The sequence below is a fragment of the Anguilla anguilla genome, chromosome 4 (assembly GCF_013347855.1).
Source record: "Anguilla anguilla isolate fAngAng1 chromosome 4, fAngAng1.pri, whole genome shotgun sequence".
Taxonomy (NCBI): Eukaryota; Metazoa; Chordata; class Actinopteri; order Anguilliformes; family Anguillidae; genus Anguilla; species Anguilla anguilla.
In genome coordinates, this window is record NC_049204.1 from 22,803,489 (window position 1) to 22,819,374 (window position 15,886).

At 38.4% G+C, this 15,886-nt stretch overlaps 1 protein-coding gene and 1 long non-coding RNA gene across 4 annotated transcripts; one reads left to right on the forward strand and one right to left on the reverse strand.

The window, feature by feature from the left end:
* Nucleotides 1-2,754: 2,754 nt before the first annotated feature.
* Nucleotides 2,755-5,035, reverse strand: LOC118225404. Its single transcript, XR_004764822.1, has 3 exons — nt 4,545-5,035; nt 4,005-4,342; nt 2,755-3,664 (listed from the first exon to the last, which is right to left on the reverse strand). It is a non-coding gene; the product is annotated as an uncharacterized LOC118225404 (long non-coding RNA).
* A 116-nt stretch (nt 5,036-5,151) lies between these two features.
* Nucleotides 5,152-15,886, forward strand: klhl26 (kelch-like family member 26). 3 transcript variants are annotated; one of them, XM_035413740.1, is made up of 3 exons: nt 5,152-5,691; nt 7,787-7,969; nt 9,632-15,886. In XM_035413740.1, the coding sequence occupies exons 1-3, from the start codon at nt 5,642-5,644 to the stop codon at nt 11,211-11,213; spliced, it is 1,815 nt and encodes a 604-aa protein (XP_035269631.1). In that variant the 5' UTR covers nt 5,152-5,641; the 3' UTR covers nt 11,214-15,886. The 3 variants fall into 3 exon arrangements, with proteins under 3 accessions (XP_035269631.1, XP_035269633.1, XP_035269632.1); XM_035413742.1 differs by having other exon boundaries at nt 7,828-7,969; XM_035413741.1 differs by having other exon boundaries at nt 7,857-7,969.

A 15,886-nucleotide genomic window follows, 5' to 3' on the forward strand; every position in this document is an offset into this window, starting at 1 on the left:
ACTAAAGTTTAATTTCTGTACATATAAATATTGTTTTTATTTATCTTTCCTAATCTTTTTTTGTCATTCACTTCAATCCAATTCCACTTCAATTTTGTCAGTCACATCAATCCAAATACTTCAACAGGGACCTGCATTACAATTACCTTGGAATTTGAAACATTTCAGTATGACATAAGTAAGACACTAATTAAGACATTGTATTCTGACCTATTATCCTTTGAACCTTCCAGTATGAAGTGTATGTTCCTTTTGCTTACCACATTTTGCTTTAGTTTCACTTGGTGAAAATCACCTTTTGTCCCAGATGCTTTAGAACATATTTCTGAACATGCATCCCAGTCAAAATAGTATAACTATTCATTTTACCTTGTGTGGGGAATTCAATTAATCTGTTCACTTTGTTCGATTTGATTGAATTATGTTCAAAACTGCCACTAAAACAGGCATTTGGAAAAGGCTAACCGTAGCATGACAAATTATGTGTTAGGAAAGCTGATAGGGATTCTTTCAAAACAATTTAAAAATCAAAGTTTTTTAATCCTCCTCATTGCACATAAGATGCATAGTAGTGCTCATTACATACAGCTAGATTTGCATAGTGAGACATGGGGGTTACCCCATTGGTAATGAACTGCCATTTTAGCAGAAGCTGGTGTGACAGATGTCCAAAAATGGACATTGTGCTGTTTATTGTGAAACTGCTTTAAGGAATAGACAAAAAGTACTTTTCCAGTAATGTGAAATTTGTTGTACATAAAGCATGTCACTGTTGGGCCATAATTGTTTTTTTGTACTACTTTCTAGATTACTGCCATTATTTCTAAACTTTAACAATAGAACAGTCTTACTTTAACTTAAGAAACACTGTATAATTAACTTTTTATACAATGCAGAAACTATTTAACAGGGTGGTTTAATTTGAATGCACTGCCTTTAAACCCTTTTTTAGCTTAAAAAAACAATCATTTTAACATAAATTTTAATATACTGACACATTTATCGTCAGTGTACCATGGCAATGTATGCTCTCTGAACTGCATTTAGCACTAAGTACATTACAATAACCCAGAGATTTTCTAGAGGGGTGGAAATCAAGTTTAGGAGATGTTAGGTTAACCCCAATATAGCTCAGGTTTTACTGAGATATGGGCCGCGTCGTAGTCGGCTAGAAACTTTCACTTTTCAACCAAATGTAGCCATTCTCTCACCTGAACACCTAGACACCATTTCATCAACTTTTCCCTCACTTTTCACCGCAAAAACGTTCACTGGAAGGGCAGAAACCCTACAATTCCAATGTCCATTTGTCTGTAATTATCAGTAGCTTTAAACTGATGACAAAGACATCTAAGTCATTATTTACCATTCTTTGCTAAATAAATATCAGTGTCCTTGTTGAATTTAATACCAAATTTAAGTCAAGCAATCCAAGGTGCAACATTGAATTAACATTTTAATTATAATTATTATTAATTATTAGTTATTCTTCCTCAAGGCATACCACTCGTGTGTGTCACCCCAGAATGATCTCATTCAGCTGTAAACAGCACAGGCAAAATGTAATGAGAACCTCTCTCAGAATGTTCTGGCCACATACCCATGAAAATGTTTTCTTAATATTACATGGACATACAAAGAGCACTGTCCAGTAAATAGGAAAAAAATAATAAACAGCAACAGAAGCAGCAGCAGCTGTTTTCTATGCAAGCTAGATGATTCACCTACACAGAATGTCTCCATGTATCTTTAAGGATTACATTATCTCAGATGAATTTAATATCCAGGACATATTTGTGAAGAAATTCTTGTGATTAGTCATCAACATTCTTACTTCAGATTCCGTTTGTAATGAACAAAAAAGGTATAAAGACATTCTCCACAAACCTAGGGCCCCTGCCAAATAATTCAATCATAATTGAGCTGTAAATAATGATCATATTGAGAACAATATGAAGGTACAATTTATTTAAATCCAAAACTCCAACTGATTTCTAATATCAAATGCATGAAGGTGTCTCAGAAGCTGATAGACATTAGTGAGTGGAGTGAAAACTCACTGTTATGCAGAACCATGTGGGACGTGTCTTGCTCACGGTCACCAGTATCTTTTCAGGGGCCGTACAGATTAGATAAACAATCCAGTGAGAACTGTTTTTGAAAGTTATACACTGATGCCTTCCTCAGATGCAGATCCATGGTAGCTGTTTTTTAAATATGAACTTGGTCAGCGATAAAACCAAAATAACTGAAAAAATAAAACTGATGCTATTGTTTTTAATTCCATGTAATATTTTCTCACAATCACCTACTAGTACAGTTACTTGCCTGACCCTACCAAAAACACTGGGGGTTTCTCTGTGAAAAGAGTGTACAGATGTCTTCTGGCTGGGATTTATAAGTTTACACTCCTGATCAATGTTTTGGGTGATGTGCTCTAGAGTAAGAATAAACTTCTGGAACATTCTGCCCTTTCTCAATGAGCATGAGAAAGCCTATATTTTTCTAAATGAGCTGAAATTCCTCAGAGGAAGGTACAGTATTTTAACCAAGTCTCACTTCTTTTTCTAATTCTAATGTGCTGTGTATGAAAAGACACTGCACTGAAATAAAAGCAACGGCTCTACTTTCACAAATACATTTCCAATTTACAACTTTAAGAACAAAAATATTTTGATTGTTTAGCAACTTGGCATGAAGTCGTAATTCTTTCCTGTTGCACATATAGTACAGCAAGAGACAAGTTTCCATAAATTGCATCCTCTCTGTGCATTTATTCATGAAAGAAACAGAGCTGCAAGGCACTGTGTGAAATTTTGACATGATGGATCAAATGTGAAGTAACCCATGATCAGATGTGAGGAAGTCCTCAACAATTTACTGGGAAATGAGAAGCCAAAATAAGAGTGTCAGCAGATCTAGAGCAAGGCTTATCTTGTGAAAAAATATAACACCATCTCTGGAATATAGCTTTAGTGTGAGTTTGTTTAATTAATGGAATTTCTTTTTAAGCGGTTAAATATCAAACATTTTGGCACAGTGGAAGCAAAAAAGGCACTTGGTAGAGTCCATACATGTTGCCATCCTTGGCAACTCACAGTCCTGAAACCATTTTTTCCATATAAGAAAGCTAATCCCTGTACAAGTTTCATTCTAATAAACCTATGACTGCCATATTCAGTTATAGTGCTTACAGATACACCAAGGATGGTCAAGTAACCTGCAATCCACCCACTGGTAGCCCCAGAAATTAAAGACTTAAACTTTCACTAACCGGAAATATTGAAATGCTACAAACCTGAAACTGAAGAAACCAACGTCTAAGCAACAAAGTTTCATTCCCTGATTTCAAAACTACAAATATAGTTGTTACCATATGGCCCTAAAACCTAGTGCCACATCAAAGTCCTTCACCACATTTTCTTTACAGTAGGGAACAGCAACAACCAACATTTGTCTTGTACATGCCATTCACAGAACCTTACTTCAGATGCATGTACCACCAAACGTTCAGTGAATGAAACCCTATGACATGTCTGGCATGATGTACTCATCGTCATCATCAGGCTGTCTGGAGCACTTAAAGAAAGAAGGATCATTGTTGTAAATGGCATCTTCTTGAGGATCACACTGCAGATAGAGATCTTCAGCCTGAGAATCTCCTCTGAAAAAATGAAAAACTTACTTTTATGATCTAATATTCAAATATTTTCATTCATAAATGTATCTGCATCCTCAAAGTAATTTTTAATTTAGTCATTTTTCACATAATACATTCACATGTATCAACTTATACAATGCTGCGCCAGAAGACTACATACACAGTTAACATCAGTTAAAAAGAAAGAAATCATATGAGTAAGAAATGGGTGTATGAGCAGGAAATTACACAAGAATGGTAAATTCAAAATTGCGCAGTCAAATAAAATATTTGATTGCAGTGTTTGGCATGGATACTTATCTTATTCAGCTATTTTAACACAACAAACTGCAAATATACATACCTGTGTGTACTGGTGCTTGTGGCGTTACTTTGTCTGTTTTGTGCCAGAACTGGACCTCTGCTTTGAAAGTTCTCATAAACTGGGTCTTGATGAGTTGGTGGACGTGTCAGAACTGAAGCAATATATCGTGGATTGTCAGCATTATGAACAGACTCCTCTGGGCTCTTTAATTCTGGAGGCTGGGAAATATTTGCAGATCTAAATCGCCGGGTACAGAGCACTGCGATCACCACTGCCACTGTTATCAAGGCTAGAGGAAGACCCACAGCTAGTCCAAGGACACTTTCATTGGTGGGGGGGACTGTAACAGGTTCTTTTGTACAGTTTGGTTCCATAACCTGTAAATATGTACATCATTTGTAAACGCCTTTAAATAGTTTATCAAATTAAAAAAAATAAATAAATAACACATTCATTGGTGATGACAAACAGTACAACTGAAATCCAGGGTTAAATATCAAAGCAACATAATATTATCTGTCTGAAAATGAAACATTTGATTATTTAATAGTTATGTATGATACATAAAGATAAGCCTACCTGCTGCAAGATGAACCCAAAGCCAAAACTTTATTATCTTGTTGATTCTTTGTAAAAGAAACCTGTGGAGCTGGTATGATCTGTGTACATGGACCCAGAGGCAAAAATGCAATGTCTCCTTTGGGTTCCTCTTTCTATGCAAGTGTGTTGTAATGTGCATTTTGAAATAGCGGAACTATACCAATGTAAAACTTTTGCTTGTTTTGCAAATGAATATTGCAGTTTTAATAGTATGAAAAATGGTGCTTGGCCATGAACAACTTCCATAAATCTAAATAAATATCTGCAAGGAAGGAAATGGCAAATAAAATTCCCCTTATGTGTTATTTCAAAGTATTGGTAATGTGTCATATGCGGGAAGTTAAAGACAACCAGCTGAGACAACTTTATTTTTATGCAAGTATGTGATGTGTAATGTTGCAATTCCATTTGTAATATGTTTTATAATACCATGCAAGTTAAAATATTTTTCTTTTACATTTTGTATGTTTTTGTGAACATCTCTTATTATGGTAAACTGCATCTCCTCTGCTTAGTATTAGGAGGGAAAAAAACATTTCCCCTTACCTTAATGTCAACTTTTCTGCAATTCACATATAAGGTGGGAGGACATGGAGAGTCCAAACAGTGGTCTTATTAAATATAATACAGGAGCAAGAAGGCCTGTTCTATTTAAAACTGGGGGGAATTGAAAATTCTAATGGAGAGTGATAAAACATTCTGAATGCTTGCTATTATAATTGGCGTTTAAAACGGCTATTATTATTATTATTATTATTACTCTTCTACAGGCTTATGTTGTTGCTATTTTCAAAGAAGGCTGATTCCGTCATTAGCCTACTTTACAATCCGTTTGAACCAGCGTATCAGACGTATTTTGTGCTGCACCGCAGCGACATTTATAGGCTGACATCAATTTGTCCCGCTGCTTCACTCAACCATTCTTATAATCTAAACTTGCCATTGACAGGAAACCTCTTAAGCAAAGCCTTGCCTCCATGGAAATACCCAATATTTGTAGTAAAAGGTCGACAGTTAAATCCTTGAGATGATCCATTCACATTGTCTATCAGCTGCATTCTTCACTGACTGCGAAGATGGCGGAGTCCGGTGGTGGGGGGTTGGACTCGGACCGTCCACAGAACAGGTGAGGATAGAACATTTGGAAGAAAACAAAGAATTCCAACAAGGGGATTTAAAAATAGTAATTATACTACCAATTAAACATTGAGTTTGAATATATGTCTAACTCTATGCGCTGTATGCAAGATATGGTAAGCTAGGGGGAAAGAAACTGGAAGTTTCGTTCTGCTTACAGGGATGGCATAACGGGTGAGTTAAGCAGGAAATGACGGGGACACATGGCCTTATTGCATAATATGAAAAAAAACACTATTGACTGGGCCTTCTGTGAAACAAATTGTATTTTAATTTGGATATGCACAACAACTACTAGTGTGAGATATTGCGTTTTATTCAAAATGGTTGTTTGGAACGCGGTAAGCCAATTATTGCCACGTATTGTCATGGAGCTAACATAGGATGCAGTCTGCTAGCTAGCAACAAGCTAGCACATACGGTAGTGCATCACGTTGGAATAGCGGTAATAGTGATGAAATATTTACCAAGTGCATCGTTGTCTCAGGGACTCGTATATGATGCCGTAGCTTATTTATTGTATAGACTAACAATTTCCGCACCATGCATATTCAGTCATGAATTTAAAATAACATCATTTTGAATTTGGCATTGCTATGGGCTAGCCTGTAAGAAATTGTGGCCACGCCATTGTAACTTGGAAAACTTTCTAACAAACGTAAAACACTTACCCACCTTCACCTGTGCACGAACTTGTTCAAACGACGGCTTTAAATGCTAATGATATACTTGATAATAAAATCATAATGGAAAGCCAGCCATGCATTTTCAATAATTTCCATCCTGCCTCTGCTCTAGCCTGTATTAGCCTATACCTTGCGGTCAGAGATTCAGGTGTTACAACGTGGGAAGTACATTAACATTGCAGCCACAATGTCTGTGTGACTCGTAATACAGTTGTTCCATACACCCACCTCTATACATCAGGCAGTATAGAAAGCAATTCATTTATTTGAATGAATAATAACATGCCTTTGTAGTTGTGGGACAATTGACAAGGTCACAGATCGGGTTTTGCCATTGCTTCAATAGACCATTGTGGTCCTTCAAACAAAAAAAGGTTCCAGGAATTGGCTCAATACTGTAATATATGAACTACAAATGTATTCTTTGAACAAGGTCTTGATTCAAGGTGACCCTAGCAACACAATAAAGTCTTGTAATGTATAACTATGAGATGGCAAACTAAATGTATTTGGCAAACTGCCTTTTAACTTAAAAGTGTGGATGATTAAACGCTGATTAGGTAGATATGCAAACCAAATAGCCTACTTGAAATAGACTCTGCTGCAGTCCTACAAACATCTCAAGGTTGCCTACAGTTTTTATTGGCTAAACTTGATAATCAGTATTTCTTTGTATATGAAATGGTTTACAGTGATACTAGTGGATATCAAAATTAGGTTTCTTTTAGATATGCCTTTCTTTTTCTGCAGAAACATCAGCCAGGTAGATTGTCAATGTACATAAAACCTGATAGCACACATTTTGTTATGCTCTAGAACAATTTTCATCCTATAGGCTTACAGTCAAACAAATGTCAAAACGACTTGATGGAAAAGCCTAAATGTTTCATCTGACAATTAAAAGTAGCCTAATACACAGGAAGCCTCGCATAATGCACTGTCTTAATCCTCACAATAATATTTATAGCCCTTTGAGAATGTTTAATCTCTGAAGTTTTGTGCCTTTACATTGTATATCATTGTCACTATAGTCAGTTAAGGATTGTTCTATACTGAGAAGACTACTGCAGAAACACAGATAAATTGTAGACCCTGTAAATGGTAGATCCCACATCTTCGGGAAAGGTTGCACACACTGAATACAAAGAGGGTATCTTTTGCCATGAAACAGATGAATAATTAAAGGGGACGGAGAGTAGGGAGGAGGGTGTTGATGGATCTGCTGGGAAATGGAGAGAGAACAGAGCGGAGCGAGAATATGGTAGATGGAGACAATTGATCTGAAAAGGAGAGGCTGCAAGGATATTGTGCAGAGGAGAAGCCGAGAGCAGTGTGGAAACACGGCAGTGCCGATGATCTGATGCTCTGAGGTGGTGGGGGGGGGGGCTTCTCTTGCAGCATGGCTAACAAGAATAGCACCCTACGCTGCACGTTTTCAGCCCCCAGCCACAGCGCCACTCTTCTGCAGGGGCTGTCCGTCCTGCGGGCCCAGGGCCAGCTGCTTGACGTGGTCCTGGCCATCAACGAAGAGCGCTTTCAGGTCCACAAGGCCGTGCTGGCCTCCTGCAGCGACTACTTCAGGTGAGGTGGGAAGTCGGGGAGAGGAGTGAGGACCATGGGGCAATACGGGCGAAGGAAGAGATTTGGGAAAGGAGGAGTAGCGCTTGGGGGAAGGATGGGGGCGTGACAGGCCAATAGATAAGAGAGTGAAAGTGATACCACAGAGCACCAGATTTTTGGGTGAGGCTTAAGTCATGCAGGAATGAGGTGTCACTGTTTGTGGCATATGTATAATGCTTACATTCCTGTGAAGTGTATGTTCAAAATGTTGTCTATACAGTCTATACTGATTACCTATGTTTCACTTTCTAAGCATTACTTTAAATGGTTAACCTTGAACCACTGTTAAAGCAGTTGCTTAAGGAGCTAACAGGAAGGCTTTCACACATTATTGTGCAATAAGTGGTACATTTAATTTTGCTGCCACTTCGGTTGACTAATTTATCTTGTATTAGCTGACCCTCACAGCAGCTCTTCTTGAACTTATTCAGCTGAACTTCATGAGGTTTTTTTTATTTTTTCCATTCAGTTTAGTACCAACTTACAGGCTCTATATGCTGCATTACATTGACTACATTTATGTTAATTTATGAAGGAAAACCTTTTATATTTAACATGCCTGGCAGCAGCTGCAAATTCCCATATTTCTTTTGAGAAGGGTAATACTTATGTAACCTGGAATATTTTGCTTGAGAAATCAGTCAATGATGCCATCCTTTGGCCCTCCAGTTGTTATGGGCTGGCAGCAATGCTGGCTTTGAACATATACAATATACAATTCGATCAGGTCCTTATGACCTAGTGGGAAAAATGCACATGTAAACCTTACACATAAATCTACATTTTGTGAAGTTAAATAGAATAAAATATTTAATGTTAATTAGCAGCTGCACAGTAATACACATTAATTTATTTTTTGACCTTACAGGAGCTTACAGAACTTGGCCTTTTGCTCATCTTCCTTTACTGCTTCATTGACCACTCATTCTAATGTATGTGCATTTGGGATACATGCATTGTTATAGCTTGCTGTATAAGCTAACATTCCTGTAATGTATATGGGCTGAATAATGGAGTGTACCACATAATTTTACCTTTTTTGATAGATGTAGCTGAGTATGTTTTGTTTTTTAGGTCAGAACTACTCTTAAGCTACTGACTATCTAGTTGTTTCTGAATGATGAGTAGGATTCAATTAATTTTGTCACAGTCAGAGATTTGTAACATCACCAGATTTCTTAGCTATTATCAAGTGATTCTGGACAACTTTAATTGTGTTCGTAATATTAAGAAATGTGGAAATTTGTTCTTTTTGAGAAAAAAGTTGACCAGTACTGGGGGGTATATGGTGTATGTAAAATGTATGGATCTTGACATGTTTTCATTATTGTTAGCAATGTTTAATATTATCAACATGATATAAAGTTAATAATGCTGTCCTCAGTGGCTGTCCAATAATACATTTGATATGCAGAAAGATTACCGTGTTGTGTGGTAGTTTGTTCATTTGTGGGGATGAGCATTCAAAAATTACCCCTACCTGTGCAAGTAGGTATATGCACCTCTTTGGGTCATTTAATATAGTATTTAAATGCTATATTAAGAATGCTGTGTTTGTGAATGGTGTAATCCTGTTCTTGGAGTAACGGGCCGTGCTGACTTGCTCCTGATCTTGCCTTGCAGAGCCATGTTCACAGGGGGTATGCGAGAAGCCAGCCAGGACACCATTGAGCTCAAGGGCTTGTCAGCCCGTGGGCTGAAGCACATTATTGACTTTGCCTATAGCGCTGAGGTGACTCTGGACCTGGACTGCATCCAGGATGTGCTGGGGGCTGCCGTCTTTCTGCAGATGGTCCCCGTGGTGGAGCTCTGCGAGGAGTTCCTCAAGTCGGCTATGAGCGTGGAGACCTGTCTGAACATCGGCCAGATGGCCACCACCTTCAACCTGTCCTCCCTCAAGGAGTCGGTGGACGCCTTCACCTTCCGCCATTTCCTGCAGATAGCGGAGGAAGACGACTTCCTGCACATCCCCGTGGAGCGACTCGTCTTCTTCCTGCAGAGCAACAAGCTGAAGAACTGCAGCGAGATCGACCTGTTCCATGCGGCCATCCGCTGGCTGCAGCACGACGAGGCCCGGCGGGCGGGGGCTAACGAGGTGCTGTGCCACGTGCGCTTCCCGCTCATGCGCTCCTCCGAGCTGGTGGACAGCGTGCAGACGGTGGACATCATGGTCGAAGATGTGCTGTGCAGGCAGTTCCTGCTGGAGGCTTTCAACTTCCAGATCCTCCCGTTCCGTCAGCACGAGATGCAGTCTCCGCGGACCGCCATCCGATCGGACGTAGTGTCGCTCATCACCTTCGGCGGAACGCCCTACACTGACAACGACCGCACTGTCAGCAGCAAGGTGTACTACCTCCCCGACGCCGCGGCACGCCAGTTCAAGGAGCTGACGGAGATGGAGATGGGCTGCAGCCACGCCTGCGTCTCGGTGCTGGACAACTTTGTGTACGTGGTGGGCGGCCAGCACCTGCAGTACCGCAGCGGTGAAGGCGCGGTAGACATCTGCTTCCGCTACGACCCGCACTTGAGCCAGTGGCTGCGCATCCAGCCCATGCAGGAGAGCCGCATCCAGTTCCAGCTCAATGTGCTGCAGGGGCAGCTGTACGCCACTGGGGGGCGCAATCGCTCCGGCAGCCTGTCGTCCGTAGAGCGTTACTGCCCCAGGAAAAATGAGTGGAGTTACGTGGACTCGCTCAAGCGCAGGATCTGGGGACACGCCGGCACCACCTGCGGAGACAAGCTGTACATTTCCGGGGGCTACGGAGTCTCAGTGGAGGATAAGAAAACCCTGCACTGCTATGACCCCGCTGCTGACCAGTGGGAGTTCAAGTCCCCCATGAATGAGCCCAGAGTGCTGCACGCCATGATCAGTGCCTGTGGCCGAATTTACGCCCTCGGAGGTCGCATGGACCACGTGGATCGCTGCTTTGACGTTTTGGCGGTGGAATATTACATTCCAGAGGCAGACCAGTGGACGACTGTCAGCCCCATGCGAGCAGGGCAATCCGAGGCTGGATGCTGCCTGTTGGATAAAAAGATCTACATTGTCGGGGGTTATAACTGGCACCTCAACAATGTCACCAGTATTGTGCAGGTGTACAATACAGAAACTGACGAATGGGAGCGAGATCTGCATTTCCCAGAGTCCTTTGCAGGAATTGCATGTACACCAATCATACTTCCACAAACCACAACCCAACGGTAACTCCTCACTGAAAAATGATAAGGACCAATGAGCTGCTCGTGGCATTATTGAAATTAGACTTGAACTACCATTTCATATGATTGTACTGTAGAAAATGCCCTGAAACAATATGAACATGGAGCAATGTTGTTATTGAAATAATTATGCATTCTGAGTACGGTAATACCTTAAATCAATATTTTCTCTGAGCATTTTTGCATTGCAATGGCAATTGCATACCTGTAATAACTAATTACTGGGCCATGAGACCAATGTTTTATTATTTTCAATTTCTATTATTTACTTTTAACATTCTTTCTTATTGATGGGATCCAGCTGGGAATAATTTTGTGCTGAATTTGGTGCAATATCTTTGTGGCAAAGACCTGTTGTTTTTGAAGCACAAAGGTAAGTCAGAAATAGCTGAAAATGTGTTTCATAAACATTTGATTCATTTAAATGTTCTAAAATGTGTGTCTTGAGTGGCCTTTCCTCAAAGAAACGACATATTAAGAGCTAAAAGTGCCTGCCCTCATTCACAGAAATTTTCAGTATTTGAAAGGAGTTCATTGCTCCTAAGATTTAAAGAGTAAAGAGTTGCTTTATTAAAGTATTATGAGACCCCAAATGCAGTCATTTGACAGTAAGCAGAGTTCTACTTGGAGAATGTTGTAAGTGTGTTGCAGAGTGACATTTCTTGGGAAATAATGTGAATCCAAGATTACGCTCTTTGGTCTCAGATTCAATTCAGTTTTGTTGCACATACAGTAGAACCTCAGTTTCGAATCTCAGAAGTACAGACTGACCGGTCAACAATGTGAGTATGAAACCAGTATTGGCTTGCACAGTTAAGCCTTATCATGCTTCTCATTATCACATATACAAAAAATGAATTTAATTTCCAATTATTTAAAAAGCTACTGTAAAAACCTTGATAAATAGATATGTCTTAGCACTATTGCTAAAGAATATGGTGTGAAAAATACACCTGTGCATGATATAAACTAAAGAAAAGTGAGAACAAAACCAGTTTGCAAAAGAGTTGGTAGGTCAATGAAAAGGAGTTGTATAGTTTTGAAAGTTAAAATTGAAAATAATGAATCGATATTCTAATTAGGTTCCAATTACCCAATTATTTGTCAGTAACTTATAGCTAAAAATGTATATATTTTAAATTGTTTAAGAAATAAGGCCATAATGGAAGTGTTGTTCCAGCTGGAGCAACACTTCCATTATGGCATGGTGCTGTCCATACTAGGGCAGCTGACTCTCAAACCAAATACAAATCCCCCAGCTCTTTCTGTTTGGTTTCCCCCCATCTGTGTCAAGTGAAAAATTAGGTGGGTGGACTGTCCCCTCTTCTTAAAAAAGAAAAAAAACTGATATGGTTCCAATTAGTAAAGAATTTTAATTTTTTAAATAGGTATATATTCACATCATGTTGCAAGCATTTCAGAGTTTAGAACTACCCCCATTTCCACATTTTCAATATGTTTTTCCTCTATACCTGAATTATTCATTTGAACAAATCTGACACTCAAGATTGAGATTCTAAGTTGAATTTGAGATATACAGTCTGCGTCTAAAGCTTGAAAATGGCAGTGGTGGTTTATTGTCATGTTCACAGTTTTATTAGTTACATCTGAGATCAAAGTGTGTGAATAGGTTTGTTTGAAATGGAGTTACCCAGTGTTCAATCCAAACATGTAGGAATGCATATTGTTTTCAAAGTTGAGGAAGTGTTGTTTAATGGATACATTTTTTCTGCCAGTATAGTCTTAGTGTCTTGGCCTCCTGTGTCTGTTCGTTTCATATGTACAGTAGCTGAGCTTTTTCCTGTGAAAAATGTGTGATTGTGTTGAATAGCTGGGAATGGTTAGTTAAAATGTGGTAAATGAAGACTGATTTTTGCACTTTGAAAAGGGCAGAGCACCACACTTTCAAATGTTTTTCTGCTGTCGCCCTTTGCAGCAATGTTGGTAAAATGGCTAGTCTGAATGACTTTTGAAATCAAGGCATACTCATATAACTGCACTAGATACAATTAAAATGAAAGCTGAAGCACACCAAACTCCTGATAATTATGGAAGTGTGCCATTTTCATCCAGTAGAGTTTTTCTGTTAATAGAGTAATTTTTAAATGGAACATATGGTCCAAAAGAACATGTAAATATAGTGTGGATTTTGTGGTGTGATATGTTTTTTTTCAATATGATACTGGCCCCTTCTGCAAAGATAGGATTAGAACAGAGGTGGCTAACCCAGGTCTTGGAGAGCCACAAAGTCTGCTGGTTTTTGTTGGTAATCAGTGCTTAATCAATCAATTAAAGCAGTCGATTACACAGTTAACTCACCTTGTGTGGTTTCTTGGGTCTAAAGTGGTTGTTGCATTCAAGATGAGAACAAAAACCGACAGACCCTCTAGCTCCCAAGCTTAATTTGCAAACATAACATGGACCATATTTGGTTAAACGTTACACTTATTTTCTTTGTTTATATTATATCTGTGTAACAATTGATGTGTTCTAGTTTTTGGTTGTCTTGTCTCTAATGCTAAAGCACATTTTTATGGTTTACCATAAAATCAAATGCATTATAAATGTCTTCTCACTCTTTAACTTGATGAATGTATAATTTTTGCATATGATCTCATCTCTTGCTAAAACAATTTTATATTGATTGAAAGCACTTCTCCAGTGGTTCAGTCATGGAGTATACCCTTTTCTGTGAATGAGATCTGTGATTCAGCATAAGAAATGAGTTGCTAATTGGCCCTATATTTAGGGTGAGTGTAGCACTTATAAATCATTAAATATTATCTGTGCTCTGTTACAGTGTTACATTTAACTTTGGTTAATTAGGATGTTCTACATATGAAGGTGTTCTCAAAGGCAGTATAGGCTCATTTTAAATGATTGGGTCTGATTCCCAGTGTAGGAAGGCTGTGTAACATGTATAATTTGCATGTACAGATCTGGAATTTAAGATAATTGTCCTCCTTGTCTTTCTATAATAATTTAGAAATAAGTCTAATGGATCTATTTTGGCATGATTTGCTGCTATTATAAGAATGTACTGTGACAGTCTTATCAGGGTTCTCCGTATACTGGCATAGCACTGATCTTTAAAGACCAATTCATATGCTACAGGGTCCTGGATATACATGTTGTTGTTCATGCAAAGAGTCATATGCGTTGTGATACTATGTTTTGGCTCTATGGAAAGTATAATATGAAGCACAGCTAATGCATTCACTTTCAGCAGCCAACATCACAACAAATTAGTCTTCTTGTATTACTGGGCATCTTATGCATTATGTTTTGTTTACAAGTGTACACACATGCATCATATATATATACTCACAGATAATCAAAAGAAATGCACTGTTTGTGCATATGTCCTTTTAGAAAGGTAGAGTTCACATGTTTTGGGTATTGAATTTATTGAATTTGAATCTTTGCATTCAATTATGACACACTGATGTGCTTCTTCTAAAAACATACTTGCAGAACAGTGACATTTCCTTGGTGAGCATATTCATGAAAATCTGTTTTAACCTAATGTGTATTATTAACATAAGTATATATATTTTCATGACACTAATGGCATTTACTTCCCAAAATAAGGATTATTGTCCTTAACCACCAGTTGTGTTTGTTGTTTGTTGCTATGTGATTTTGTGGAATGACCAGCAGGCAAATGAACAATTTTATTGTCAGAAATATTGCTCTAGTGCATACCTGAGAAAGGGTGCTAACAGTCACAAACTCTGAAGAAGCAGCATGAACTTGAGTTATAGTGTGAACAACTTGGTGAATATTTGGTTGAAAATATCTTAATGATTGGATGAGTTACTATTGAATATCGCCTTCCTGATTTGATACAAGATTATTGTATTTGGTTGGCTACATAGATCAAAGCTCTCCTAGTCGAGGCTATATGCATTACAAAAACAAGTATTTTTTCAGTTACGTCATGACAAGAAATAGTCAATATTACAAATGTGAAAATTACAAATATGTAAATTACAGGGATTTTTCTGAGTTGAGATGTTGTTTAGTAAGTTTTCATGGCACCTGTACCTTGCCCCCTGTACTGTCACCTTGGTTACTCTTGTGTTATTTAACCCTCTCATATTGGCTTTCCCATGCAGGAATATCCAGTACCCTTGGAGTGATAGCTTTAAAATGTGTGGTTTGAATGTAGGAGTGCTCATAACTCCAATTATGCAAGGGTTTAAATCAAAACTTTTAACTGCTTATAAATCAATGGCTTTGTGTAGTCTGTCAGGTTTTGTCTCTGTGTTGTAATATTGGCCCTTAGTTTTGTATGCTTTCCAGTTGCGCAGTTTGGTGTGATATTTGTGTGATTACAAGTCTGGTTTGGCATGTTTCTTTATACCTACCTATATTGTTTCTTTAAGCATTCTTGAAATGCATTGTTTTATACATTTTTTAACCAAATTACCTTTACTCTTACGGAAGCCTCAACACTGTCACAGTGTTGAAATAACTGAATGTACTTTACCTGTCAGCACTTTTATGGTCTCTAACACCAAACATCTTGTCTCTTATATCGATAGGATGCATTGACTTTCAGCGAGCCATCAAAACTAAAAAATGTATGTGCTTATAACAATGTGGTTTTCAATAAAAGTGATTACATTTAAAAAAAAAATTAAACTGGTAACATTA